This window comes from Eutrema salsugineum, unplaced genomic scaffold (genome assembly GCF_000478725.1).
Source record: "Eutrema salsugineum unplaced genomic scaffold, Eutsalg1_0 scaffold_1, whole genome shotgun sequence".
In the NCBI taxonomy this organism is placed as follows: domain Eukaryota; kingdom Viridiplantae; phylum Streptophyta; class Magnoliopsida; order Brassicales; family Brassicaceae; genus Eutrema; species Eutrema salsugineum.
In genome coordinates this window covers 3833350-3858364 of record NW_006256909.1, presented here as the reverse complement: position 1 = coordinate 3858364, position 25015 = coordinate 3833350, and the positions used below count along the sequence as shown (strand labels likewise).

The 25015-nt window shown below is 39.4% G+C and overlaps 7 protein-coding genes and 1 pseudogene across 17 annotated transcripts; 6 read left to right on the top strand and 2 right to left on the bottom strand.

The window, feature by feature from the left end:
- Positions 1 to 326: 326 nt before the first annotated feature.
- On the bottom strand, positions 327 to 2020 carry LOC18030862. Of its 7 annotated transcripts, none has more exons than XR_002896829.1 (5): positions 1541 to 2016; positions 1330 to 1443; positions 936 to 1085; positions 747 to 898; positions 327 to 501 (listed from the first exon to the last, which is right to left on the bottom strand). XR_002896829.1 is itself a non-coding variant. In XM_024149485.1 (4 exons), exons 1-4 carry the CDS (start codon positions 1999 to 2001, stop codon positions 403 to 405), a joined length of 846 nt encoding a protein of 281 aa, XP_024005253.1. In that variant the 5' UTR covers positions 2002 to 2014; the 3' UTR covers positions 327 to 402. The 7 variants fall into 7 exon arrangements, 1 of the variants encoding a protein (XP_024005253.1); XR_002896827.1 differs by having other exon boundaries at positions 936 to 1077; positions 1541 to 2011; XR_002896830.1 differs by having other exon boundaries at positions 747 to 882; positions 936 to 1077; positions 1541 to 2010.
- Positions 2021 to 2358: 338 nt separating this feature from the next.
- On the top strand, positions 2359 to 4653 carry LOC18030861 (probable WRKY transcription factor 32). The gene is made up of 5 exons (XM_006412592.2): positions 2359 to 2662; positions 2737 to 2792; positions 3236 to 3873; positions 3976 to 4134; positions 4223 to 4653. Exons 1-5 carry the CDS (start codon positions 2464 to 2466, stop codon positions 4569 to 4571), a joined length of 1401 nt encoding a protein of 466 aa, XP_006412655.1. The 5' UTR covers positions 2359 to 2463; the 3' UTR covers positions 4572 to 4653.
- A 190-nt stretch (positions 4654 to 4843) lies between these two features.
- On the top strand, positions 4844 to 6587 carry LOC18030860 (50S ribosomal protein L21, mitochondrial). Its single transcript, XM_006412591.2, has 5 exons — positions 4844 to 5338; positions 5431 to 5511; positions 5611 to 5712; positions 6038 to 6112; positions 6214 to 6587. Exons 1-5 carry the CDS (start codon positions 4916 to 4918, stop codon positions 6331 to 6333), a joined length of 801 nt encoding a protein of 266 aa, XP_006412654.1. The 5' UTR covers positions 4844 to 4915; the 3' UTR covers positions 6334 to 6587.
- A 304-nt stretch (positions 6588 to 6891) lies between these two features.
- LOC18030859 (leucine aminopeptidase 2, chloroplastic) lies at positions 6892 to 9957 on the top strand. Of its 2 annotated transcripts, XM_006412590.2 has the most exons (10): positions 7014 to 7256; positions 7504 to 7918; positions 8034 to 8228; positions 8317 to 8542; positions 8629 to 8755; positions 8831 to 8926; positions 9018 to 9095; positions 9189 to 9249; positions 9333 to 9520; positions 9615 to 9957. In XM_006412590.2, exons 1-10 carry the CDS (start codon positions 7014 to 7016, stop codon positions 9747 to 9749), a joined length of 1764 nt encoding a protein of 587 aa, XP_006412653.1. In that variant the 3' UTR covers positions 9750 to 9957. The 2 variants fall into 2 exon arrangements, with proteins under 2 accessions (XP_024005155.1, XP_006412653.1); XM_024149387.1 differs by having other exon boundaries at positions 6892 to 7256; positions 9018 to 9249.
- Positions 9958 to 10115: 158 nt separating this feature from the next.
- Positions 10116 to 12858, bottom strand: LOC18030858. Of its 2 annotated transcripts, XM_006412588.2 has the most exons (9): positions 12818 to 12858; positions 12564 to 12646; positions 12180 to 12423; positions 11960 to 12001; positions 11361 to 11443; positions 11173 to 11274; positions 10841 to 11055; positions 10598 to 10692; positions 10116 to 10513 (listed from the first exon to the last, which is right to left on the bottom strand). In XM_006412588.2, the coding sequence occupies exons 3-9, from the start codon at positions 12319 to 12321 to the stop codon at positions 10224 to 10226; spliced, it is 969 nt and encodes a 322-aa protein (XP_006412651.1). In that variant the 5' UTR covers positions 12322 to 12423; positions 12564 to 12646; positions 12818 to 12858; the 3' UTR covers positions 10116 to 10223. The 2 variants fall into 2 exon arrangements, with proteins under 2 accessions (XP_006412651.1, XP_006412652.1); XM_006412589.2 differs by lacking the exon at positions 12818 to 12858 and having other exon boundaries at positions 12564 to 12811.
- A 268-nt stretch (positions 12859 to 13126) lies between these two features.
- Positions 13127 to 16520, top strand: LOC18030857 (ubiquitin carboxyl-terminal hydrolase 24). Of its 2 annotated transcripts, XM_024149562.1 has the most exons (8): positions 13127 to 13266; positions 13356 to 13619; positions 14134 to 14862; positions 14952 to 15136; positions 15221 to 15462; positions 15558 to 15703; positions 15854 to 16030; positions 16122 to 16310. In XM_024149562.1, the coding sequence occupies exons 2-8, from the start codon at positions 13605 to 13607 to the stop codon at positions 16308 to 16310; spliced, it is 1683 nt and encodes a 560-aa protein (XP_024005330.1). In that variant the 5' UTR covers positions 13127 to 13266; positions 13356 to 13604. The 2 variants fall into 2 exon arrangements, with proteins under 2 accessions (XP_024005330.1, XP_006412650.2); XM_006412587.2 differs by lacking the exon at positions 13127 to 13266 and having other exon boundaries at positions 13605 to 13619; positions 16122 to 16520.
- Positions 16521 to 17122: 602 nt separating this feature from the next.
- On the top strand, positions 17123 to 21250 carry LOC18030856 (crossover junction endonuclease MUS81). Of its 2 annotated transcripts, none has more exons than XM_006412586.2 (15): positions 17123 to 17471; positions 18056 to 18150; positions 18239 to 18317; positions 18403 to 18489; positions 18580 to 18702; positions 18822 to 19050; positions 19171 to 19366; positions 19463 to 19581; positions 19683 to 19813; positions 19928 to 19985; positions 20069 to 20227; positions 20318 to 20397; positions 20477 to 20717; positions 20841 to 20927; positions 21032 to 21250. In XM_006412586.2, the coding sequence occupies exons 1-15, from the start codon at positions 17278 to 17280 to the stop codon at positions 21134 to 21136; spliced, it is 1983 nt and encodes a 660-aa protein (XP_006412649.1). In that variant the 5' UTR covers positions 17123 to 17277; the 3' UTR covers positions 21137 to 21250. The 2 variants fall into 2 exon arrangements, with proteins under 2 accessions (XP_006412649.1, XP_024005271.1); XM_024149503.1 differs by having other exon boundaries at positions 21036 to 21208.
- A 311-nt stretch (positions 21251 to 21561) lies between these two features.
- On the top strand, positions 21562 to 23284 carry LOC18030855 (annotated as a pseudogene).
- The last annotated feature ends 1731 nt before the right edge of the window (positions 23285 to 25015 follow it).

The following is a 25015-nucleotide window of genomic DNA, read 5'->3' as shown; positions in this document are numbered from 1 at the left end:
TTGTTTAAAAGTGTAAAGATCCTCGATCTGGCTGGTAGAATCCACAATGGACCGGTTATGCTTGAAGATATGTTATTGAAGAAGAACGAAGAACGCTTTTAATCTATCTTATGCATAGCACTTAACAGTTAACAGTATCGATTATGTGTCTATCTAAAAATTTACTTTATATAATATTATTTTTTTTTTGTGTTTTGAGTTGAAGGATGAACTTGAATATTTTTTGGGTTCCATTAGTGAACTCTAAATTGAGGTTCATCCCAAATAAAATATTTTTTTAAAAAAAATTTAAATAATTTAATTTTAGAAAAGAATTTAAACACAGAATTATTATAAAACAAAAATACAATTTATTACAAGTAGAAAAAATATTGAAATTATAAAAAACATTTAATAGTACTTTTAAGAAGTATAAAATTTATTAAGAAACATACAACAAATATCATCATAATTTGGGTCTGGAACATGGATCCGTTTGAGAGATGGAATTTCTTTAATGACCTACACAATATGACATATTCACATGAAATTATAATAACAAAGAACCACCAACAGATTCTATTCTAAGCTTATAAAAGTGAATTTTCTTGCCGAACATCATCCATTGATGGTCTGACAGCTCCTAACAACTCAGTAACAGAATATCACTTCTTAATGTCTAAAGGATTGTGATGCATATGCTTATACTCTCAGATACAGAGTAGCAAAAACAATGAGCAAATGTTTGTACGACTTAAGATACTTACCGCATTCTTTGGAAAATAAGCATACGTTGTTCCACTATCCAACACGGTTCCATGCTTTCCGTTAAAGACCTTTGGGTTTAGCTTTAGAGACTTGCCAGCAACATGCATTTGTTTCAGGTCAATGGTATAGTATGGACTGCAAACACCCGAAACTACAGTGATGTGTGAGAAGCTCAATATCTACTCTACCTGCGGAAAGGATCCCAACGGGAAAACACCATACCAGCTGGAGGAGATATTTTACCAAGTACCATAGCACCACCACCAACTTCCATTCCTCCATAACACAACGAAAAATAGTCCTCGATAACACCCTTGTCAACAAGCTGATCTACAATACTGAGCTTACCACGATCAAAACCAAAAACCATTTCCAAGCCTAATCAGAGAAAGGCAAAGCATAAACTCTGCAGCAAAACTCATCGAAAAGGAGAATTAAAACAGACTCAATACTCTCATTACACCTTAATCAAAGCGCTACTGAAATCTAATTGATTTCACCATAGCTACATCATACGTTACTCCCTGAAGATCATCTTCTTCTACAAACAAGTATCTACGAAGATCAAAGTAAGTTAATCACCTGATGCTACAAACCAAAAACAATTTCCAAGTCTAAGTGACAGTACTTCCAGTATCTACAATAAAAGCAAACTCCTGTGGAGGTGTCCCTATCCATAATCGTGTCGTATAGTAGCTGCATAAGATTGAGGAAACCACAATTTTCACGAATATCCTGAGGAAAAATCAGGATCTTCATTGAAAACAAATTGCTAATTATTCAAAATTCAAACCCGTTGGTAAGGAGGTCGTCGTAGAGCTTCATGTGAGCATTGGGGAGCTGAGATTGTTGGAGACGACGGCGGCGGAGATCCTCGACTCGCGGCGGAAGGGAGGAGTAGCTGAGCGGGAAAATCATCGGCGATTTGGCTACTAAATCGAGCTTATCTGGAGTTTTATTAGCCGCGGTCAGATAAGAATATACAGAGGAGGATGAGGAGCGAAGCTCGATCCATGGATGGTGGATTAAGGAGATCACTCGATTCAATTGAAGAACGCCGGTGGCGACGGAGAAGATATCGGCTCGGTCGTTGGATCCTTCGTCGTGGAAGGAACAACAAAAAAATTGAGAAGAGAGAGAAAGAGAAAATTGAGAAGAGAGAAACGAAAAATTACGCTGTTTTCTTTTCCAATCCGCTTCCGCCAGGTGGTTCGGATACGGGTTCATCAAGGTCGACGGGAAGGATCGGTTCATCAAAGTTGGACCTTTTTTCTTTTTTTTTTAAACCCAATACACCTATGAATCTGTGTCAAAAAAACTTGACGACCCCTAATGGACCTGCTCTAACACTCACTAGTTTCCAGATTTTTAACCCACAGTGCAGTGATGCAGATGAATTAACTAAATGGAATGTTGATAAAAAAATAAAAAAAATAATAACTAAACGGAATACGTCAATGATTTGACGGAGAAATGAACGGAGTTTGTTAAGGAAAGTATCATTCTTCAGTCAGACTCAGTCAAAGACATTTATGCCCCTTCTTTTTTATTTTTCGCTTTTGTTTTTTGTTTTTAAAGGCAGAAGCTTTAAGGATCAAAACGCAACGCTGGACAGGGATCGGTCGGAAAGCGGCTGCTTTTGTTGCTACCGAATTTGTTCTTTTACTCTCTCCGACACGAGAGAGAGATTAAAGTACAGGACAGTAGAATCGTCCCATGGAGGAGAAGGGGAGCGAAGCTGAGGTTTACGCGGTGGAGACAGACAAGAGCGAGAAAGTAGAACCGGAGAAGGAGCTGTGTAATGACGGATTGAGTCAACTCAGAGACGAAGAATCATTTGGAGTTACCGATGCGGATAAAGAAGATTTACATGATGAGTCTGTGCGAGATACCCTAGCTAAGGATCAAGTTGAAGGTAACGGTTTATCTCCCAAAATTCTTGGTTGATTTTATACGTGGGTTTGATTTTGACGAAATGATGTTTACAAGGTGCTCGAGAAAATTCGGCTGTGGAACCAAATGGTGAAGATGTAAAAGAGGCGAAGGTGAGTTGCTAGACACTCTTCTTCTTTTCACTGGACTGTGAATTTTTTTGTTTCATTTCTTAGCTGATTTCTTCTCACTAACAAGTTAGATTCTCTCTCCAGACATTGATTGTGCTGGAAAGTGTAAAATTTGAAGTTACGAAATCTACAAAGTTCACTTCAGTGTAGTAGATGTGATCATTTTGATAATTGCTCACTAACTCTTCAGACTTTATTGTAAAAGTATAGTTTTTATCACTTGTTACTAGTTCAAGCTGTTTGAAAAATTGACATTTTTGATTTCTTATTGACCAGAAGAAGAAAGCTTTTATCTTTGAAGAATACCTGTTTAGTGATTATACTAGTACGTGGGATGACTAGTCATCATAGTGGTTTTAACTTGTAAGAACAAGTAAAGGCGTGACAGTTGACTTTTTTTTCTTTTTCCTGTGGCACATTGGCAGGAGAAAGATAGCGGCAAGGAAAATGTTGTAAGTGCGATTATGCCGGTTGATAAAGTTTCAGCTGAAAATCGCGAGGTAGAAACATCTCCTGGCCTGGCTGTATCGCCAGATCCATCAATGGTGGATCCTTCATCTGCACAAGGTGATGCACAAGGCCTATCGCTTGTTTCAGTTCCAACTAAACAAGAGCAAAAACCTGATTCCTGCGTGGTTAACAACTTGTTGGTTTCTCCGGTTCTGAGGACACCGGCTCCTGATGGCTACAATTGGAGAAAATATGGACAAAAGCAGGTTAAAAGTCCCAAGGGCTCCCGGAGCTACTACAGGTGCACGTATTCTGATTGTTGTGCTAAGAAAATTGAATGCTCCAATGATTCAGGAAATGTGATAGAGATTGTTAACAAAGGTTTGCATAGCCATGAACCTCCACGGAAGAGTAGCTTCTCCCTGAGAGAGATTAGAGCTGCATCAGCTATCACTCCTGTTTCAGAGGATAATAAAGTAGTAAGAGAAACAGCAAGTGTCCCTAGCGGTTCAGATCCGTCCGTTTCAAGTAAAGAAAACATCTGTCAAACAATCATTGAACGGAAGAGACATTTTGAGAACGAAGCTGTGGAGGAACCAGAGCCAAAACGAAGGCAAGTTTTGTAGAATTTTGGTTGTCGGTGCTTACCCTTCATGTTGAGAGATAACATTAACATAAATTATTTTCTCTCTCTCTTTGATCGTGTGTGTTTCAGACTGAAAAAGGATAACTCACAAAGTTCAGATTTTGTCTCCAAACCTGGAAAGAAACATAAAGTCGTAGTACACGCAGCTGGTGATGTTGGGATCTCTGGTGATGGATACAGATGGCGTAAATACGGGCAGAAAATGGTGAAAGGGAATTCTAATCCGAGGTATAAACCAAACGCATTTACCCATTTATATCATCTAAAACGTTTCTTATTCGTCAATGATTTGATGTGTCCTGCTCCAAACATTCAGGAACTACTACCGATGTACATCTGCGGGTTGTCCTGTCCGTAAACACATTGAGACAGCAGTAGAGAACAAAACAGCTGTCATAATCACATACAAAGAAGTACACAACCACGACATGCCGGTGCCAAAGAAACGCCATGGTCCTCCTAGCTCAATGCTTGTGGCTGCAGCGGCTCCTACATCAATGAGAACCAGGTCAGATGATCAGGTGAACATTCCCACTTCAAGCCAGTGCTCGGTAGGGCGAGAAAATGAGAAGCAGAGCAGTGAAGCATTGGATGTTGGTGGCGAGAAAGTGATGGAATCGGCTCGGACTTTGTTGAGCATTGGATTCGAAATAAAGCAGTGCTGATTGTATGTATTTTTAAGTTAGAGTCTATTAACTCAGTTTTTGCCTTCTTGTTTTTGTTATATAATAAATAAATAAAAAACCATGAAGATATCTATGATTATTATTAGAAAATCAGGTTTTGTGTTGCTTAGTAATGGTTTGAATGTTAATCTAGTATCTTCCCAAGTAATTATATTTCTTCATTTGCATCACTCTCTCTCTTACGTCTTAACCAATAACCAGTACAAATTGAGTCAATATGCCTCTGGTTCATTTAGAGGGTCTTCTGAAACTTGAAGCAGACAAAACGACGAGAGCAAAAACCCCTCTCTGTAGTAAACCCTAAAGTCTATTCGTGCTTTCCGATGACGAGCCTTCGATGCCTTCGCGAGCTAAGCCGCCGGGCCACGACGGTTCTCTCCGTCAATCATACGCGCTCGATCTCTTCATTTCCGGGTTTAGAGCTTTCCAGGACCAGCATTACTAATAGGATCGTGATTCCGAATCGATCTCTTACTAGGGATTTGCCATGGTACAGTCTTTCGTATCGCTCTCAAGGTTGCCGTTTCTCTTCGAACACAAACGATAGTGATGAAGGTGAAGACAGCAGCGAAGGAGATGATGATGAGGAGGACTACGAGGATTCGGCGGAAATGGAAGTAGAAAGGGAATATTCACCGGCGGAGAAAGTGGAGGCGGCGGCGGAGATAGGGTATAAGGTGATGGGTCCTCTCCAACCTTCGGAGCGACTCTTCAAACCCTATGAACCAGTGTTTGCCGTTGTTCAGGTTTTGTGTCTGTTCTCTCTGGTGTTCTACAAAACTCCTAGTTTCATTTTCACACTCTCGCTGATGTCGAATGTTTGATTGCTCTCGCGTAGATTGGTTCGCATCAGTTCAAAGTAAGCAACGGGGACTCCATTTTCACAGAGAAATTGAAATTCTGTGACATAAACGATAAGGTATGCTTGCTAGGTTCTCTCTTAAGAAAGAAGAGCATTTGCATTTGTTTTACCAATTCTAATTGTTGCTGAATCTTGTCTCTTTCTGTTCCCATGCAGTTGATACTGACCAAGGTTCTTCTATTGGGCTCGGCAAGCCAGACGATTATTGGTAGGCCTATCCTGCCTGATGCGACTGTTCATGCTGTAGTTGAAGAGCATGTAAGTGACTCATTGTCTTGCTTGGTGTTTTATAATACTGGTGAACCTTTGCATAAGAAAAATTGACGATTGAAAAGAGGATGATTGGTGATAGTTTAAGCACTTATGAAACTTTTGCTATGATCAGAGTTGCTTGTTGAATTTTAATATGGACTAGAGAAGCTAAATCAAATCAGCTACTGATAAGATTTTGAAAGTCTTGTGGAGCTATGTATGGTCAACAAGTTGCTAGATTAGTGCTCATCTATTCGTTTAACACCACAGCATCGGAATGCTTCAAAAAAAATTGTTTTTGTTAACTTAGTTCAATACGTATGAGTGACAGGCATTGGATGAAAAAGTGCTCATCTTCAAAAAGAAACGTAGAAAGAATTATAGAAGAACAAGAGGACATCGACAGGTATAACTCCCTTCTTTGTCTCAACTTTGTCATTTACCTTTATTCGAGCTCTTTCCATGAAGTATGTTTGTTGTTTTTAATCATTCAAAATTTATGTCCAGGAATTAACAAAGTTGAGAATAACCGATATACAAGGAATTGAGAAACCAGAACCAAAGATTATCCATAGGCCTTCCAAGGCTGGGCAAACAGAGCAACCAAAGTCTGAGCTAGTTGCTTAGTGAGAAGATTAGTTTTTTTTTGTTGTTAAAAACTAGTCGCTGAAAGGACGAGAAGGCCTTCTTGATAGTTAGTGGTAATTTTCTAGGCTCCTAAGATATGAACATGATTGCCTTTAGCTATCTCGTTTCTCACCACTGTTTGATTTTGCTTTTTACTTGTAATGGAATTGGCTCAGGCTTCTGGATATTTTTTGGTTTTGTATCAGAATTCACAAATAAAGATTTGCGGAAACAGTGGTTGCACTATGCTTTTGTGCTATGAGACCCAGTTCTATTGTTTTTTGCACTATGTTAATGGTTTTGTACAGAGATATCATCGTACATGCAATCTTGAAAAACTGTAATACAATATGTGTATGTTTTAAGAAATTTCCTTAATCTAAAGCGGATAATATTTCGAATAGGTATGTATATACTGTTGTCCAGATAGTTTCCTGAACTAGACAAGCACAAATAAACATGTACTAGTACATGTAATTCGCACACAAAAAAAAAAAAAGACGTAGGCATATAAGTTAAGAACGGGTCAGATACGGACCCGTATTGGGTGGGCCGGGTCGGATAGTAGCAAATGCGGAGTCAAAGTAAAATGTAGCAGTATAGTCATCATCAGTCATCGGATAGCACACGGCGGCTTCGTCTCCTTATAAATATAAGAAGCTCGGATCGTCGTCACTCAAATGGCAGTCACTTTGATTACATCTTTTGCTTCTTCTTCTTCTTCTCGCTTCCATTACCGTTCCTTCTCTTCTTCTTCTTCACCTTTCTCCTCGAGTTTCGTCCGGTTCCGGTTGCCGCCTCGCCTTAGACTCGCTCTCGCCGTAACGCCTCTTTACTGTTCTTCAGGAGCCAGAGCCATGGCTCACACACTCGCACACGCTACTCTCGGCCTCACTCAAGCCAACTCCACCGATCATCCTAAGGTTAGTCCTCTCATCGCTTATGGGATCATTCGGTTTTGCTATTATGTGTCCCAAACTCGATTGTAGTGGCTTCCTTTGTATTGAATTTGATTGTTTTTATTATTCGTTTTACTCTTTCGGATTAAGAAGTTGTGCAAAGTTTCAAAACGCAGTTTAATCAGAGAGATTCGTAATCAATTATGGTCAAGTATAGTCAGAGATTTCGTGATCGAGAGTTTGATTTCGATTCGTCGGTTTTCTGTATCAGATTTCATTCGCGGCGAAGGAGATGGACGTGACGGAATGGAAAGGGGACATACTCGCGGTTGGTGTGACGGAGAAAGACATGGCTAAGGACGCCAACTCCATGTTTGAGAACCCGATTCTGAAGAAGCTTGATGCTCACTTGGGTGGACTTCTCGCTGATGTCTCCTCTGAGGAAGATTTCTCCGGGAAACCCGGGCAGTCAACAGTTCTTAGGCTTCCGGGTCTCGGGTCAAAGCGGGTCGGTTTGATTGGTCTTGGAAAATCTGCTTCATCTCCTTCGGCTTTTCAGAGTCTCGGCGAGGCTGTTGCTGCAGCTGCAAAAGCTTCTCAAGCTAGCAGCGTTGCAGTTGTTCTCGCCTCTTCCGAGAGTGTTTCTAACGAATCCAAGCTCAGTTCTGCTTCAGCTATAGCTTCAGGTGCTTGTTTGTCTGTTGTTGTTGTTGTTGTTGTGAATTCTTCACTTAACACAGATTCTTGTTTCGTTACGGTTATTGGAACTGATCTGTGTGAATCATTTTTCACTTGTGGCAGGCACAGTGCTTGGTTTGTTTGAAGACAGCAGGTATAAGTCCGAGTCAAAAAAACCATGTCTTAATTCTGTGGATATCATTGGCTTTGGAACTGGACCTGAACTAGAAAAGAAGCTTAAGTATGCTGAGGATGTTTCTTATGGCGTAATTTTCGGGAGGGAACTCGTTAATTCTCCTGCCAACGTTCTCACCCCTGGTATGGATTGTTTCTTGAGCATCATAGCCTCGGATTTTCATGCTTATTAGTAGGTGTATTTAATATTCTGTGACGTTTTATCTTACAGCTGTACTAGCTGAGGAGGCCTCAAAGCTGGCTTCCATGTATAGTGATGTCATGACTGCTAACATCTTGAACGAGGAGCAATGCAAAGAGTTGAAGATGGGTTCTTATCTCGCTGTTGCTGCTGCTTCAGCTAATCCACCTCATTTCATCCACCTTGTCTACAAACCTTCTAGCGGCCCTGTCAAGACCAAGCTTGCTCTTGTTGGGAAAGGATTGACATTTGACAGGTAATCACCGATTCACCGGAGCCGTTGTCTTCTGTTTTCTGCATCAATTTCTTTCTGGTTATTGACCTTATGGCTTTTGTTCACAGTGGTGGCTACAACATTAAGACCGGACCTGGTTGCTTAATTGAGCTTATGAAATTCGATATGGGGGGTTCAGCTGCTGTTCTTGGCGCTGCAAAAGCCATTGGTCAAATTAAGCCTCCCGGGGTTGAGGTAAGTTTATCTCACGAAGCTTGAATTTTTGAGTTCAGTGAATGTTGGTAAACAAATGCCTCTTTGTACTGTCAGGTGCACTTCATTGTTGCAGCCTGCGAGAATATGATAAGTGGTACTGGAATGAGACCAGGAGATGTCATCACAGCCTCAAATGGAAAGACAATTGAGGTATGGTAATATTGTTTCCAATATGATTTCAGCTTCAAATTGAGTTGTCTTTTCTCTTACACCAAACTAATTTGTTGGCGATATTGCGCAGGTCAACAATACAGATGCTGAAGGTCGACTAACGCTTGCAGATGCTCTAGTTTATGCTTGCAACCAGGGCGTCGATAAGGTATTGTTGGAAAGTTTTTTTTTTGCATTTATTAACAAGATAGAGGAGGCTAATTCAACAATTTTTTTTGTTGGTTTTTGCATTAACGTGCAGATTGTTGACCTCGCAACTTTAACTGGAGCTTGTATTGTTGCTCTTGGATCATCCATGGCAGGTAAATAAGGTTGTGTTAAAAGCAATCAGAGTAACATGTACTCATGATAATTGAGAATCGGTTTGGTTTTTCGTTTCGTACAGGCATATATACACCTAATGATAACCTTGCCAAGGAGGTAATTGCTGCATCAGAGAGGAGCGGAGAAAAGCTATGGAGAATGCCATTAGAAGAGAGTTACTGGGAGATGATGAAATCTGGTGTTGCAGATATGGTTAACACGGGAGGCCGAGCAGGTGGATCGATCACCGCGGCTCTCTTCTTGAAACAGGTGAGAATTTTGATAGAAAAATAAACAAAGAACACACTTCAATACTTGCATTATTGTTCTCTAATGAAGAACCGGGTTTGGTAAATGGTTGCAGTTTGTGAGCGAAAAGGTTGAGTGGATGCACATAGATATGGCGGGACCGGTGTGGAACGAGAAGAAGAAAGCTGCGACTGGGTTTGGAGTTGCGACACTCGTTGAGTGGGTACAGAACAATTCTTCTTCTTCTTAAATTAGAGACCACTCATTGTGTTCGGAATGATTTACTCTAATAATTGATGGTCTTTCAAATGTTATTGTTTTCCTTTCTTGTCCTCGAGAAAAATGTTGTTCTTTTTATCATGTTTTGACTGGTCCTCTAGGTCAAGTAAGAACAAACTGCTCCAAACCAATCACTTCAGAGTGTAGTCAATGTTATTAGAATGTATTGAAAACAGAATGAGTCCAACGTCAGGCACATGACATTCCAAGAGTGGTGTTACGAGCTTAATCCAAGTTTTTCGATGCTTTTCTTTTACCATAGCATCACTAGCCTAATTAAAAGTTTATTGACAGCTGAATTTTTTTAAGGTTGTCGTTCGTCTTGGAACAAAAGTAGACAAAAAAATAGTTATTTCTTTTGAACAAGTTATATAGCTCAAACCAATAAGGCTCTGAGAGGAAACAGAGATAATTTGCACAACAACAATCAGCATTTTGCCAAAGCTTAAGACATGACAAGTGTTCTAGCTTCCTCTTGAGCACGAGCAGGAACAGGAGTAGTAGTTTCTAGCATTCTTACAGAACGAGGAAGCATAAACTCAGCAAACACAGGGTAGTGAGACGAAGGATACAACTCGTCGATCTTATCATTTACCACCTCGCACATTACGGGAACTACAGACCGGCCTCTGTAGAGTATCCAATCCGTGTGTAGATCTTGTGTTTGTCGGTCCCAGCAGAGGCATAGCGCTCTGAATATTAGCTTCAGGAACTCGACCGTTCCCTGCTTATCACCTGAACAAAGGCCCAATATGTTATGATACAAGGGAGCTCTGGAGATAAACTCATAAGAGGGTGAAAATGATTCATTTTCTTCACCTTTGAAATCATGATATGTTCTAATAAGAGCGGCATTTTTACGTACTCGGGCACTTGGCCATGCATCTCTCATGTCCCCTACCACACCATGCTCTCTACAAGTTGAATGAATACCCAAAATTTCAGCAGTCAAATAAGGAAATATACTTTGAGTTGAAACTAGTTGACCAGAGTGTGTAGAATAGTATAGCTATGAAATGAGTAAAAAGCAAAAAAAAACTTGTGAAGGTGATATTAAGGTACCTAGATCTGCCCAACAGAAATCGCCCGGTTGTTGATTCTTTCTGTGTGTTGAATCCTCCACAGTACACAACGGGCAAGGTGGGAGGTAATGATGCTATGTGTTGCCATGTGAGCAAAGCACTTCGCCTACGAGCACGAGGACTGATTTCATCCAAGTTTGTGTTGACTATCTGAAACGAAAAACCCGGCGGCTCCACTTGTCTCAGTTGGAATGTGTAGGCAGCTTGTCAAAGAAAACACAAAATCCTGATTTATAGGACAAAAGGAATCAAACCCAAATACTAATCTAATTACAGTTTAGCTATAATCAACCCCATGAGTAATCAGGATATGGCCCATGTCGCTATACAAGGAACTGCAGAACCCCATGCCGTGCTTCCAGGGACCGAGGGAGACTCTGACAACCAAAAAGTTCCACCCTCTAGCAGCTCTACCTTCAATTAGCATAAAATAAGGGGAAATTTAATCGTCAAGAAAGTGCCATTGATCATTGATGTAGCTTCATTAATAATAGTCTTACTTTTTCCTTGTTGTAGAAGATGGTGCAAGATTCATCAGTGGCATCCTGAGACCCTTTTCTTGATATGCCAAACTGATCATAGGCTGCAAGCGAAGAGTACGACCATCTCTTTTAGATTCAAGGACAAAATGCAAACTGAAGTATTGTCAAGGCATGTGGAACTAGAAGCTAGCTCTTTCATTCTTAGCTAAGGCAAGCAGAAAGAAATAACAAAGTAAACAATGCCACCATCATCATACCATTACCATACAACAGACACATCTAGTACACTGGTTTTGTAGTTTAAAACGCTAACTTGAGGATAGTGGTTTTGACAAATGGACTATCAGATTTAGGCAATACCAGCATATACTAAAAATAGAATCTAAATCTAGATCTCACTAGATTCACGTCGTAAATTAAGAACAAGAAGAATGGTCTATGATTGATATCGAGATTCACACTGATTGAACTAAAAACTGTACAGATTTGAAGAATCTGATACACTGCATCCAAACAGAATTCAATTACATCTATCTATCTCATCAATAGTCACATAACTCAAACACCATTTAAGCCGAAAATTATACTTTTATAAATCAAAGAGATAGTATATATACCTGGCAAGCCCTGCTGAAGATAATCCAACTGCGACTTCACACCTGAAACAAAGGAAACAGGAAACAGAAGATCAAAAACAAAATCACATCTCTGTTCAATACTCAAAATTCCATCTTGGAGAACACACAAATATACCCAGATCACAAATACTAAATCAAGATCTAACAAGCATAGATTCATCCATGGAACAAGAAAAGGAAAAGAGAGAGAGAATGGAACCTTGTTGGGTGCAGAGAACGATGGGGGAGTAACTGGTGATGACACTGAGACACAAATCCTTCCTTTTCTGCCATGAGTTAGGGCTTTCTTCAGGTTGATCATCGTGAAGATTGAATGTCATCACACTCAAAGAGACACTCATTGTTTTGTCTCCTTCTTCTCCTTCTCTAATTTGTATTTTGCCCTCCTTGTAAACGAATAAAAACAAAGGTCTCTCACATCAGCAGCAGCTCATCGTCGTGACCTACATGATTTTGTTTCAATAATTAGTCAAAAGCTATCAATTTCAAAGGTGAGAATGTGTAAACAGCTCAGGAATCGAAGAAATCAATCAACATATATAATATTATTATATTGAGACTCCACCACGAATAAAATACTAACCTTTCCTTCTTTCAGAATCTTATTAACAGCGAAGACTGCGGAGAACATGAGTCTTGCACATTTGACTACTTTTGCCGGAAAATCTGTGAGTGGAAGTGTTTTGAACTTTTGATTATATAAATAAACACAAATTTTGTTGGAGCCATTTTCATGAAACTATTGTTAACATCTGTCTAAGCTTCATCGAAAATCGAAGAGATTAAAATCCAAAGAAATAAATAGAGAAAAAAGAAACAGGCCAAGAAGAAACGGACCGGTGAAGCAACCGTGGAGTCGTCGGCGATATTTGGCTTTTTGATAAAATAAATTAGTTTCCGACAAAAAGATTCGAACCCGAGACATAGGATATAGTTGTACAGAAATCACTCCAAACCGGAATTTAGTAACAACTAAGAAACCATTCCAAACCGGAATCACTGTGATAAGTTTGGTTTGATCGAATAGTTGTAAGTCTTTGAACCACCACAATTAAGAAGCATCACACCGAACCGGTATAAATGTTATTATGGTTTGATATTTGTTAGAAAACCGAAATGAAATGAAAATTGAACCGAGATGTTTACTGTAAAGACGCGACGACGCGTTTGACGAAAGAGGAGACGAAGATCCAAACGCGGCGCTAAGCTCCGTCCTCGACTCCTCCACCAAAACTATCCGACAAAGAGAAGGAACCCTAATTTTTTTACTCAAATCATCCCAAAAGGTCTGTCTCTCTCTCTCTCTCTCTCTCTCTCTCTCTCTCTCTTACATACCTCCTCCAAATTCGGATGATTCCCCATTTCGAATTTGCAGAGAAAAACAGACAAGGGGGGGCTTCCATTTCTAAATCCTCTCTTTCTTCCTCGCCTCTTCCCCTTTCATGTCTCCTCAAGTCGCCGACTCTCATTCAGGGTTGTTGGTGCCTCAAACCCTAGATTTTTATTTCGGTTTTGAAACTTCTTTCATCTCGTTTCCGTTGGATCTCTCTCTGAATCAGATTACTTGTTGTGGGCTGTTGTGCTGCTCTTCAATTTCTTCTCCCTTGCGTTGTATGTGCCAAGTATGAGTGAAAAGAAGGTAAATTTCCCACCTTTTGTCTGCCTCTGAGTTTCTTAGCTTTGATTTTTTTCCTGTCTAATGTTGCGTTAGGGTTTAGTTCTCATGGTCTAGAACAATTTAGAGCTGCATTGGAGCTCACCCGAGAAAGAAAGTAGCTGTCTTTAGGCTGTTTTGTTTCGTGGAGATGGTCTTATTGTCGTTTTTTGAAGTGTTTGCGACAAGAGCTGTGAACTTTAAACGGGCAATATCTAGAATCTGTTCAGCTGTAAACTTTAAACGGGCAAAATCTAGTATTTTCTAAGTATTTTCCCTTTGATCATTGGTAGTTGATATTATAGTTTGTATGTTTCTATAGCTTCACTTTGATCATTTCTTGTTGATGCTTGGTTATACTGTATAATACAGCGAGAGACTATTATTCTCTTTCATATTATTTCCATTTCCTAAATTTGCTTATTTGGTGCTATAAAAACTATGTATATGCTTTAGTCTCCCTGTATGACGCTCCCTATCCTTATTTTGTTCATGGCAGGTATTTGTGTTTGGATCCTTTACAGAACATGAAACAAGGTCATTACTTGAACAGAAACCCATTAAGGCTCCTCAGATTCATAAAGAGAAGTGTGTGGGAAGTATACAATTCGGCTCCTTGAATCTTGTTGCGGAAAATTCTTCAGTAAATACTAATGGCGAGTTGAAGAAAGGTCAGGCTGATGGGACAGTCAAATCTCGACCCTCCAGCTCTCATAAGGAGGGTAAAAGTTTTCAATCTGCTGAGTCTCAAAAGAGACATGATGCTTCTAGACCTTCCAGCTCTGATAAGTGCAATGATAGTGTTCCAAAACTCCCTGGGAAACACTCTTCAGGAGTTCCAGAGCATGTGGAAGAAAATGGTACTATAAAAGAGGTCTCTGACAGAAAATCTCTCAACAATGGTGTGGCGATGAAAATAGATCCTACTAGTTTTGATAACTTGTGTGTGTCAGATGGTGAAGGTGATTCTTTATTTAAAGCTTCGAGCTCAAAATTCCAAGCTCTGGACAGCGAAATTTTGTCAAGTGACTCTTCATCTGGCAGCATACCAAGAAAGGACAACCAGATGGTTGCTACTGAGTCCCTTCCGCCCATTAAAGACTTTACACCAAGAGGATTAATAAACGCTGGAAATTTGTGCTTCCTCAATGCAACGCTGCAGGCTTTACTCTCGTGTTCTCCTTTTGTGCAGCTCCTCCAGGGAATACAACTCCAAAATATTCCAAAGGTTTCTCACCTGCATTTTTCTCCCTATTCTTTAATTCTATTTTCTATGTTTGTGGTCTTATTGTGATTTTTCATGTTCTGTGCTATCAGGCTGAGTCTCCAACGTTAGCTGCATTTTCCGAGTTCATCTCTGAATTAGATGTGCCAAGCAGTTCAAGCTTCAGAAATAATGTTGCCGTTGTTGAGTATGGTAGACCTTTTACACCTGCCATGTTTGAGGGAGTACTTAGAAATTTTACCCCAGATGTACTCAACAACATGTCTGGGCGGCCAAGGTTTGTGACTTTCTCACACAGTCTGGAATGTTGATGTTCCTCTGTTTTAAATATGTAAAACATATTCTGTGCTTGTTTTGGCAGACAGGAAGATGCTCAGGAGTTTCTGAGTTTTATTATGGACCAAATGCATGATGAGTTGCTGAAACTCAGGGAACAATCCACTTCTTCTAAGTCCTCGGTTGTTTCTTCTGCCAACGATGATGATGAATGGGAAACAGTTGGACCCAAAAACAAATCAGCTGTGACTAGGACACAAAGCGTTGTTCCTACTGAGCTCAGCGCTATATTCGGCGGGGAGCTTAGAAGCGTAGTGAAGGCACAAGGTATTTGTACTCTTTGTATTCATTTTCAATTTCTTTTAAAAAGTTATGATATAATTTCTGTTTCATCAGTCACTCATATGTCATGTATGGAACAGGGAACAAAGATTCTGCTACGGTACAGCCATATCTCTTACTTCACCTTGATATTCACCCGGAAGCTGTGACTACAATAGAAGATGCATTGCATTTGTTTTCTGCCCCAGAAGATCTTGAAGGGTATCGAGCCTCGGTTACTGGGAAGGTAGACTATTTTCTCTTCTCGCTATATTAATTCTGTGGGATATTAGAAGCATGATTTTTACTCCTATAATACTACTGGTTGAAGAAGGTTCTTTATGAAAATTTTTTTTAATAATTGGCCTATTTGCCTGTTTGAGTTCTCTCATTTCAGGCTGGTGTAGTGAGTGCTAGAAAGTCGATAAAGATACAGAAACTCTCAAAGATAATGATTCTGCACCTAATGCGTTTTAGCTACGGAAGCCAAGGGAGTACTAAGCTGCATAAACCCGTCCATTTTCCCCTCGAACTCAACTTAGGCCGCTACCTTCTTGTTTCTCCTTCCAACAAGGTATAAAGTCGAAAACAGAACTGTTTATCCTTTACATCTCTCTCTCTCTCTCTCTCCATCTGTCGATGCTTACTCAAAGTTCTTCTTTTAGGGTTTAAAATATGAACTTGTGGCGACTGTTACTCACCATGGAAGGGATCCCTCAAAAGGACACTACACGACAGATGCTCGACGAAAGAACGGTCAGTGGCTTAGATTTGATGATGCCTCAGTGACTGCCATAGGGACAAAACAGGTTTTGCACGACCAAGCGTATGTCCTCTTTTACAAGCAAGTGTAAGAGAATCAGAAGCAAGATATCTCCGTTCTCGGCTTAGTGTTGGGTATTGAGAGTGGTTTCAGTCATGGTTCTCATATAAGAACTTTGAATGAAGGAATCTCAATGGGTAAATAGTTTTAGAGTACGTGGTTTACACTGAAAGTTTTGTTTTGATTCCTTGAGATGGAAATGTTATAACCTGATTCAAACGTTTATTACTTTATTAGACTTGCTAAAATTCCTGCCTAATGTTGGTCTTAGCTTCTTGTCACTGAGCTAACCTTATTCGTGGTGGAACCAAATCAATCAAGTTGTGGCAATCAAAATGATAAACTGGTTCGAAGATCGTGGTTTAGTGGTCTGGTTAACTAATGCCGATCATGATTTTGTTATCCGGTTATCCATCTAAACAACCTTGAACCTCGACACAATCGATAGTTTTTTCTTGAAGTTTTACAAAGAAATTATATTTATTTCATTCAATAATGATTACAAAAGTAAATTTAAGTGGGGAATAATAGTTTTCCCAAGCACAAGCAATTCATTCCACAAAACCATTTGAGAACTTAAACGTTCATACTAATCCTCGAACATAAATTATTCTTGAAAAAACTTTATGGAACCAAGTGAATTGTTCATGTTTAGAATTGAAATATAATTATGTTCGGTGAATTACATATTTATTTGTTGTGCAAAATATTAAAATGAGAACGTACATTGGTAAGGTTACCCACCAGATAGATTGTCGTCTTATTGGAAGTTTATTATCACTCAAAAAGTCTCCGCCTCAGGGAGAGGCTCTTGACTCGTCGCGTCATGACCTTATCAAGCGTAGTTTAGTCGGATCCCCAAATTTTGAAATTCTCAAAGAAAACGCCTAAAAGCTTAATTCCACTTCCCCGGCAAACCAAGGATCAAGCCTTTACGAGAATTTTCTCCCCTTTTTGCGAACTTGATGATCTTCTGATCCTCTTTGAAGTGGTTAGTGATGGATGACGAGAGAAGGGTATTGTGTCCGGAGAACCAAGGTTTAGCGGACTATGTGTTGCAGAAGAAGCGAGAATACGCGGATAAGCCCAAGGGTTTGTCGGAAAATCTGGAGAGGACATTTCTAAAGGCCTATAGAAATGTCTGCGACTCTAAGGATCCCATTAGCACACTTAAAGACTTGTCGCAGATCAAGTATGTTTCTTGCTTTCTTTTTCTTCTCTTCTCTCTATGGATTTTTGGTTTAGGTGAAATGTCGTTTCCTAGGTTTTCTACTCTTCTTGCTGGTATTGGGTTTAATGGGTTAGTCGATTTTTGTTTGAGGTGCCTATTTTCTTTATTATGGAAAAGATGTGACCTTTTTGTGTTTATGGTTCGAAATTTTCCGCCTTTTCAGTATTGAATGAGTGATGGAATGATTCAGTGACAAAGAGAGTAATATGATACTCAGTTTTATATATTTTTGTTATTGACTTCACATGCATTGATTGTTCCTGTAAATTTAGGTTTTTGCTAAGGTTTTGTGCTGGTTTTATCTGACGTTGGAGTCATGAGGGTTGGGACTGTTCAAAAGTCAGAGAATTTGTTTGTTTCTTATCGTTGTAAAATCGGAGAATATCAAAGTGTGTCTTTGTTCCAGGGAAAGTGTGTATTTGTATCAATTTTGGTTTCTTAAATGCAAAAAAAAAAGACCTGATTTTGAGTGATTTTATCCTTTGGGTGGCTTTGCTTGTATCCACCCGTGTTTGGTTCTTATTTTGGCTGGATTTGTTGCATAGGGGCTTTGGTAAGTGGATGCTTAAGATGATGAAAGGATATTTTGATACTGGAGCTGGAAGTTCTGAGCAAGAAGATTTACCAGAAAACTCTGACGGTAATGGTGTCAGCATTATTAATACCACATTTGTTTACATGAAATATCAATGTAAGGTTTAAACTTAGTGCTTTTTATTCTGTTTCAGGAAAAAAAGCAAAGGGAAAAAGACGGTACATTCCACAAAGAAATTCTGTGGCTTTTGCCTTACTAATAACGTTGCACAGGTTCTTTACAATGTGCTCTTTGTTTTCCTCTCAATGTGCTCTTTCTTTTCCCTCAGTACAGAATCGTTTTGTTTTTGTTTACCAGAGAGACTGCGAATGGTAAAGAGTTCATGCGCAAACAAGAGCTTATTGATGCTGCTGACGCGAGTGGGCTCTCACATGCTCCTGTAGCGTATGAATCTATCACGTCCCCAATCTCTAATCTGTTAATTCTGTACCTAAATCATTGCTCTCCGGTTGATTCTTCCATTCCTGTGACTAGGCCAGAGAAAGGGAAAGGAAAAGCAGGACTGGGAAACTCTAAGAAGGAGTGGTATAGTGGATGGAACTGCATGAAAACACTCATAGATAAGGGATTAGTGGTGAAATCTAGCAACCCAGCAAAGTAAAAACTCATTTCCAAGACTCTGCCTAATGTATTTTGTGCTTTTTTTACTTGTATTATGTGTAGAGAAGTAGACCTTGCCTTGATAAATAGGATGAGATAGTGTTTTTTTTTCATAGGTACATGCTGACAGGCGAAGGCCGGGAAGTAGCAAATGAATGTATCACGCGATCTGGATTACCTACACTTGACATCTTATCCGATGATGAAATGGATGCTGCACAGCAGCCAAAGGAAACACCTAATCCAAATTCCACCTCCTCTTGTACCATGAGAGAAGAAGTACAAACACATGCCGCTCCGAGATCAAGGGCACAATCAGCCATTCCAAGTAATATCATTGAAAAGGTACTCCTTCAAAACGGTATTGGAGCTTCAATTTGCTTTCTTTGACAGTGTTTCTTGCACAAATTTCTTTCTTACACATTATTGTTTGTCTCAGTGTTAATTTTTTGTTTTCTCCTACAGTTTACACCGTTTGGTTATTCTAAGGAACAAGTCGCTGCTGCATTCAGAGAGGTTTCAGTTGGATCTCAGGACAAAGACCCATCAACTCTCTGGCTATCTGTGATGTGCCATCTTCGTCAAGCAGAAGTTTACACTCCCTGTTCGGGCTCTCCAAATAGGACGGAAGATTCAGCAGGACCTTCTAGAGCCCAAACTTGTACGGTCTTTAGCAAGCATATGATCTAATATCTATTACTGCGTCTGTTAAAAGTTGAATGTTTCATTTTATGAAGTATTAGCTACAAATTTACAGGTCAAGTTGATCTTGAGGGATCTCATGCTGCTAAGAAGTTCCGCTCTTGCAATGATGGAAACGCCTTAAAATCATGTTCATCCGGTTCGAGTCATGTTTTAAAAGCCTGCTCATCTTCTGTAAGTAACCATTTGCGTTTAGTATATTACTCTTTTACGATCAGCAGCAAGTGGATTGTTAATCAGCTTTGTTTGTTCTTTACTGTTTCATGGTTACAAAGTTACCTTCAGATGGAACCGAAGGAGTTACAAATATTCCATGCCTCCCTCCTCTTACATTTGGACAAGCGTTTGAGGAAGAATATCTGGTGATCTTGATACTGGATGACCGTGAACAGTTTGCCACTAAGGGGTTCGTGGAACATTTAATCTTCCTCTGCTGACTTTCCTCGAGTTTTCTTATGCTTTACTTATGAAAGTGTGACAATAGACTATAACACTTAAACCCATATCTTCTTATTCACAGATCACGATCCAGGAAAATAGTTGATTACATATGCTCTGAGTTCAAGATTAAGATTGAGGTTTGCATTTGTTTTCCTGGATAGATGTCAACAGATCTCAAATTTGCAGAGATTAACTTGGAATGGTGGTTTTGAATCTGTAGGTTAGGCGATTACCAGTTGGGGATTGTATCTGGATTGCTCGGCATAAGCGCCTTGGCACTGAATACGTTCTGGATTTTATTGTTGAGAGGAAGAACGTTGATGATTTACGCTCGTCAATTAGAGATAATCGCTATAGGGACCAAAAACTTAGACTTCAGGTATGTGAATTCCCTACTGCTAAGTTTTCTACGTACTATATGTTTCGTTGATGGTTGTTTCTCATTTTCTTGAATTGGTATTCTAAATAGAGATCGGGATTCAAGAAGCTGATATACATCATTGAAGGGGATCCAAACCAGTCTGAAGCAGCAGAAAGCATTAAGACAGCGTAAGAATGCATTTTTCTTCAGAAGATTTTCTTCAGAAAATTGTGATCCAAACTTATTATCATCTATATATGCTTCTAGTTGTTTCACAACGGAGATTCTGGAGGGATTTGATGTGGTGAGGACAAACGGGCTGGGGGAGACGCTAAGAAAATACGGTTATCTCACTAAATCGATACACCAGTATTATAAGTCGCTGGTGAATAACGATGACCAGAGCAAAGTCTCGGTCTCGTATCCTTGTTTTGATAGTTTTGTCAAAAGGTGTCAAGACCTCGATAAAATGACAATCAGCGATGTTTTTGCCATTCAGCTTATGCAGGTACTGTTCATCTTACTTGTAAAGCTTATTCCGGTTGTCTATTCTCTGATGTGTGAATAGACTGCTGTTGATAAGTAATGTGGATTTTCTCTGCAACTTTCCAAAACTTTTTTTGGTGCGCAGGTCCCTCAGGTAACAGAGGAAATTGCCATGGCGGTTCTTGATATGTACCCAACACTTTCATCTCTTGCTTCTGCCTATGCTAATCTAGTAAGCCTTTCTTTGCCATTGCCTGAGATCTCAAAATCTTGTACTGCTTTAGAACACCAATCTTTAACTACAAAACTCTCTCTGCTTATGTTTTGTTTTTGAAGGAAGGGAATATGTTGGCGCAAGAAGAGATGTTGAGAAATCGAAGCAACAATGTAATCTGTGCAACCGCCAGTAAGAATGTTTTCAAGTTAGTCTGGGGTGAATGACTCTAAAGAGAGCGAGAGAGAGGAAAAAGAAAAGCCAGTGATACCTGTCCTTTCCCGAATACAAAAATTATACAGTCCATATGCGAAATATTATTTGTGATAAATAGTTTTTTTTTGTCGTCCATTTCTTTTATAAAAAAGCCCAAAAGGGAGAGCAGTTTACATACAACACATCAAAGAAGCCCAACATAAAATAAAAGTGAGACCCAATTAAGCCCATTACCAAAATTACAATCCAAAAAATTACAATCATTAAGCAGTAAATTGGAGGGCATATCCGTCAATTCATTTCGACTTCCTCACCGTTGCAGACTTGCAAGTTGCTTCTTTCCCTCCTTTTCTTCCCCAATTTCGCTTTCACGAGACGAGAGTGTACCCAAACCCAAAATCGCAGACGAAGAAGAGAATCAGAAGGAGAGACGAAGATGAATTTTCTCGGAAATCAAAAGATCGCTTTCGCTACCTGCTTCGTTATGCGCTGAGCATCTACGTCGCGTTTTACGGCCCCAAATCTGGCAACGTTAACCTCCGTTTCGCGAAAGATACACCGGGAAATCTTACCGGCGGTAGGGATTTTATGAAATCCACCGTTGAAGAAGATGTGAGCTCTTTCTACGTGTCTATCGCAGAAGAGGATGACGATCGATCTTACTCGCTCAGCTCGGATTACTACCGCCAGTCTTGCCCTTCGGTAGAGAGAATCGTTAGGAAAATGATCAGAGATGTCCACCATAGTAGACCTAGCATAGCTCCGTCTCTCATCCGCCTCCTATTTCATGATTGCTTCGTCGAGGTCAGATTTCCTCTTCCACCTATCTCGATTTTGGTAATCTCGTCTGTTACAAGTACGATAAGATTGTTTGTGAAAATATATTGTTCAGGGAGCGTCCTATTGTGATATCTTGCAAATTAGATTAGGGGAATTCCGCTTGGTCAATAGATTTCTGGCTCTTGATCTTGCCTACGCATGATTTGATGTTGTGATTTCTTTTAGTTCTTGTTGAAGTTGTTCATGTTGCAATTGGGGACATTGTGTTTGTATGCAACTGGAAAATGATCTTATGTTGTGAATTCCTTTAGCTCACTTTTTGAAGTTTCTCGTGTTAAAAAAGTGGATTTTTGTTTGTGCTCAGGGATGTGATGCATCAGTCCTTCTGGACTCGGATGGATCTATGATATCTGAGAAAGAGGCACCTCCGAACCTCTCTTTGAAAGGGTTAGATGTGATTGACGATATTTTAAGTCTGAGCTCGAGCATTTCTGTCCTGGAGTTGTTTCCTGCGCGGACATTATTGTCTTGGCTGCTAGAGAGTCTGTTAAAGTGGTGAATACCCATCTCTCTTACTCTCTTCTGGTTTGTCCATGTTAATATTTCTAATCTCTTGCCTTGTGAACCTTTCAGGCAGGTGGTCCACGATATGTTGTTGAAACTGGAAGGAAAGATAGTTTAGGGGCCTTCAAGGAAGCTGCAGAACGATGGCTTCCTTCACCAAATGCTAATCTCTCGGATATTCTTCATGTATTTGCCTCCAAGGGATTTAACGAGCAAGAAACCGTCAGTCTACTTGGTATTCCCTCTCGTGTTATCTCAAACATGTCTCTCTTTTGTCCTGATTTGTATATTCTGACTGTACTAATTCAGGAGCACACAGCATTGGCATTACGCACTGCATATTTTTCGAGAACCGGCTCTACAACTTCTCAGGAACAGGCAAACCTGACCCTGAACTCAATCCAGAGTTCCTTGAAGAACTAAAAGCCGTATGCCCCTTCTCTGCGCCGTCTTCATCTCCATCTCCACATATGTGCTCTGGGTCAGCACCTTCCTTGCCTGCATCAGGGAACTCGAAGAACAAAACTGATGGAGTGATTGATTTGAGCTTTAACAATGAAGGAGGTGATGCTCATTTCGGGACAAGATACTATAGAAGACTAAGGCTTGGGAAAGGGGTGATGTTTGCTGATCAGCAACTTACCACCAATACTAAGACAGAGTTATGGGTGAGACGTTATTCTGAGAATCCAGCTTTATTCCGTGCAGATTTCGAGGATGCAATGATTAAACTCTCCAATCATGGAGTCTTGACTGGTCATCTAGGTCAAGTGAGAAAAAGTTGTTCAAAAGTCCTCCCACCAGATGAAGATTGACGTTAGTTTGGAAACTTTTTTTTTTGTTTTAGTTCCTTCAGTTTTCTTAAATGCAAAAAACATTGGTTTTGGCTTTTTGCTTTGCTTGTCTATCACAAGTGTTTGTTTCCTGTTTTTTGCTTTGGCAAGTTAATGATTAAGCTCATGCAATGATATTCTGATCTATATGACTTTATTTTTGCTGAAAGAAAAACTATTAACGGAAATCAAAATGAAATTTCAAAATAACCAACAGCCTGAAAACTTGAACGATTCAATAATCCTAGTTCACAAAGTCTATAGTTGTAATAGCTTCGTTGAATGAACTGCAAACAATGGAACACATTTTATACATCTTATAAGAGGTCAATTGGAGTCTCGATCTGAGTCAATTGGATGCTCTAGAGTCTGGACTCGGGACGTCATGACTTCAGTGAATGGTAACCTTACCCGGCGTATTTATGCCTCTAAGCTTCCTAGTTCCTACAAGCAAATTGGTTTCATTAGCCAGAATGAAAACACCATCACAATATATCAAAACATAAATAATCATGTTTTTGCTCATTGGTGTAGTGGATGTGCGTAAGAAGATTGAAGTTACATGATACAAATCATAAAGAATTGTTTTTTTTTTTAAAGTGATTCGTCATTTAATCCATCTATATTTTTTATAAGCTATCAATATTTATAATTTAGAAGAAACAGCAACCACATTTTGATACTCTATCGACCGGATATGTAGTGCTTATGCGGTTAACTTTGTGATATATTTTGAGCTTCTAATCTTTGCTAATTAATGTGGCTAGTTGACTTTAGGAGCGATACAGTAGTTTGGCTAGTTGACTTTAGGAGCGATACAGTAGTTTGTTTTTTTTTGTCGTCTACAGTAGTTGTTTATATAATGTTTTATAGTTGTTACATAGCATGCGTGTTTCATAAATCTTTTTGGTTTATGTCGTAATATTGAATTTTTTTATTAAATACATTAATTTTGGATGCTGAGCAATATCTAGAACTTGTTTTATAGCTCGTGTAAATTGAAACAATTCTAGGATATAAATTAAAGACATTATAGTAAGTATATATAGATAAAGCTTAAGTAAAATTATAGACATCCGAAAAAATAGATAGAATCATCCAACAAATACAATAACTCGTTTATATTGTAAAAAGGAAATTATTATAACATCATCATCATGTTTTCACAAAAAAAAAAAAAGTCGTCTTTACTATCATTGATCTTGGCTTCATTGACGATCTAAAAATCTTGCATTCTGATAAGAGACTCTTCGACGTTGTGGATCATCGTTGGATACGGGAAAGGCTCGGATTCGATGTATTTTACATCATCTTCAACCGTGTCAAAGTAGGGATCACGTGCCACTTTCCGCTTGTGATTATATCTTGAGTTGTGGTCGTTTTTGTTGACAGTATCAGTAAAACGAATACGTGCCGCATAAGACAACGCAGAGCAACTGATCAACAGGTAGAGGACGATGATGAAGCAGATTTTAGAAGCTTTTTCCATTGTACGTTGAGGAGTTGAAAGAGATAATAGAGACCGGTTAGGGTTTTCTTTTTGCTTTAGAAAGAGATTTAGGGTTCCTTTGGTGAAAACGGATGATTTTGTGATTGTGAGTGTGTGCACATGTGTTGTATATATAGAGGAGGGTGGAGAGAGAAAAGAGACCGACCTTATATTATTTTCCTTTTCTTAATAGTTAATAGACATTACAATGCATTAAATATACA

Bases quoted from the DNA above. Each gene is read 5' to 3' on its own strand.
- LOC18030862 (XM_024149485.1), bottom strand. From the start codon at position 2,001: ATGAACCGATCCTTCCCGTCGACCTTGATGAACCCGTATCCGAACCAC. The intron at 1,086-1,540 runs GTTTGAATTTTG...TGGTAAGCTCAG, and splicing joins GACGACCTCCTTACCAACGG to TATTGTAGATCAGCTTGTTG. The intron at 883-935 runs GTAGAGTAGATA...GGGTGTTTGCAG, and splicing joins CGTTGGGATCCTTTCCGCAG to TCCATACTATACCATTGACC.
- LOC18030861 (XM_006412592.2), top strand. From the start codon at position 2,464: ATGGAGGAGAAGGGGAGCGAAGCTGAGGTTTACGCGGTGGAGACAGAC. The intron at 2,793-3,235 runs GTGAGTTGCTAG...GCACATTGGCAG, and splicing joins AAGATGTAAAAGAGGCGAAG to GAGAAAGATAGCGGCAAGGA. The intron at 3,874-3,975 runs GCAAGTTTTGTA...TGTGTGTTTCAG, and splicing joins GAACCAGAGCCAAAACGAAG to ACTGAAAAAGGATAACTCAC.
- LOC18030860 (XM_006412591.2), top strand. From the start codon at position 4,916: ATGACGAGCCTTCGATGCCTTCGCGAGCTAAGCCGCCGGGCCACGACG. The intron at 5,713-6,037 runs GTAAGTGACTCA...TATGAGTGACAG, and splicing joins ATGCTGTAGTTGAAGAGCAT to GCATTGGATGAAAAAGTGCT. The intron at 6,113-6,213 runs GTATAACTCCCT...ATTTATGTCCAG, and splicing joins GAACAAGAGGACATCGACAG to GAATTAACAAAGTTGAGAAT.
- LOC18030859 (XM_024149387.1), top strand. From the start codon at position 7,014: ATGGCAGTCACTTTGATTACATCTTTTGCTTCTTCTTCTTCTTCTCGC. The intron at 7,919-8,033 runs GTGCTTGTTTGT...CACTTGTGGCAG, and splicing joins TGCTTCAGCTATAGCTTCAG to GCACAGTGCTTGGTTTGTTT. The intron at 8,543-8,628 runs GTAATCACCGAT...TTTTGTTCACAG, and splicing joins AAAGGATTGACATTTGACAG to TGGTGGCTACAACATTAAGA.
- LOC18030858 (XM_006412588.2), bottom strand. From the start codon at position 12,321: ATGAGTGTCTCTTTGAGTGTGATGACATTCAATCTTCACGATGATCAA. The intron at 11,275-11,360 runs GTAAGACTATTA...TGCTAATTGAAG, and splicing joins TCTTCTACAACAAGGAAAAA to GTAGAGCTGCTAGAGGGTGG. The intron at 10,693-10,840 runs GTACCTTAATAT...TTCAACTTGTAG, and splicing joins TTTCTGTTGGGCAGATCTAG to AGAGCATGGTGTGGTAGGGG.
- LOC18030857 (XM_006412587.2), top strand. The intron at 15,463-15,557 runs GTATTTGTACTC...TGTATGGAACAG, and splicing joins AAGCGTAGTGAAGGCACAAG to GGAACAAAGATTCTGCTACG. The intron at 16,031-16,121 runs GTATAAAGTCGA...TTCTTCTTTTAG, and splicing joins TTGTTTCTCCTTCCAACAAG to GGTTTAAAATATGAACTTGT.
- LOC18030856 (XM_006412586.2), top strand. From the start codon at position 17,278: ATGGATGACGAGAGAAGGGTATTGTGTCCGGAGAACCAAGGTTTAGCG. The intron at 17,472-18,055 runs GTATGTTTCTTG...TTTGTTGCATAG, and splicing joins AAAGACTTGTCGCAGATCAA to GGGCTTTGGTAAGTGGATGC. The intron at 18,318-18,402 runs GTTCTTTACAAT...TTTGTTTACCAG, and splicing joins TTACTAATAACGTTGCACAG to AGAGACTGCGAATGGTAAAG.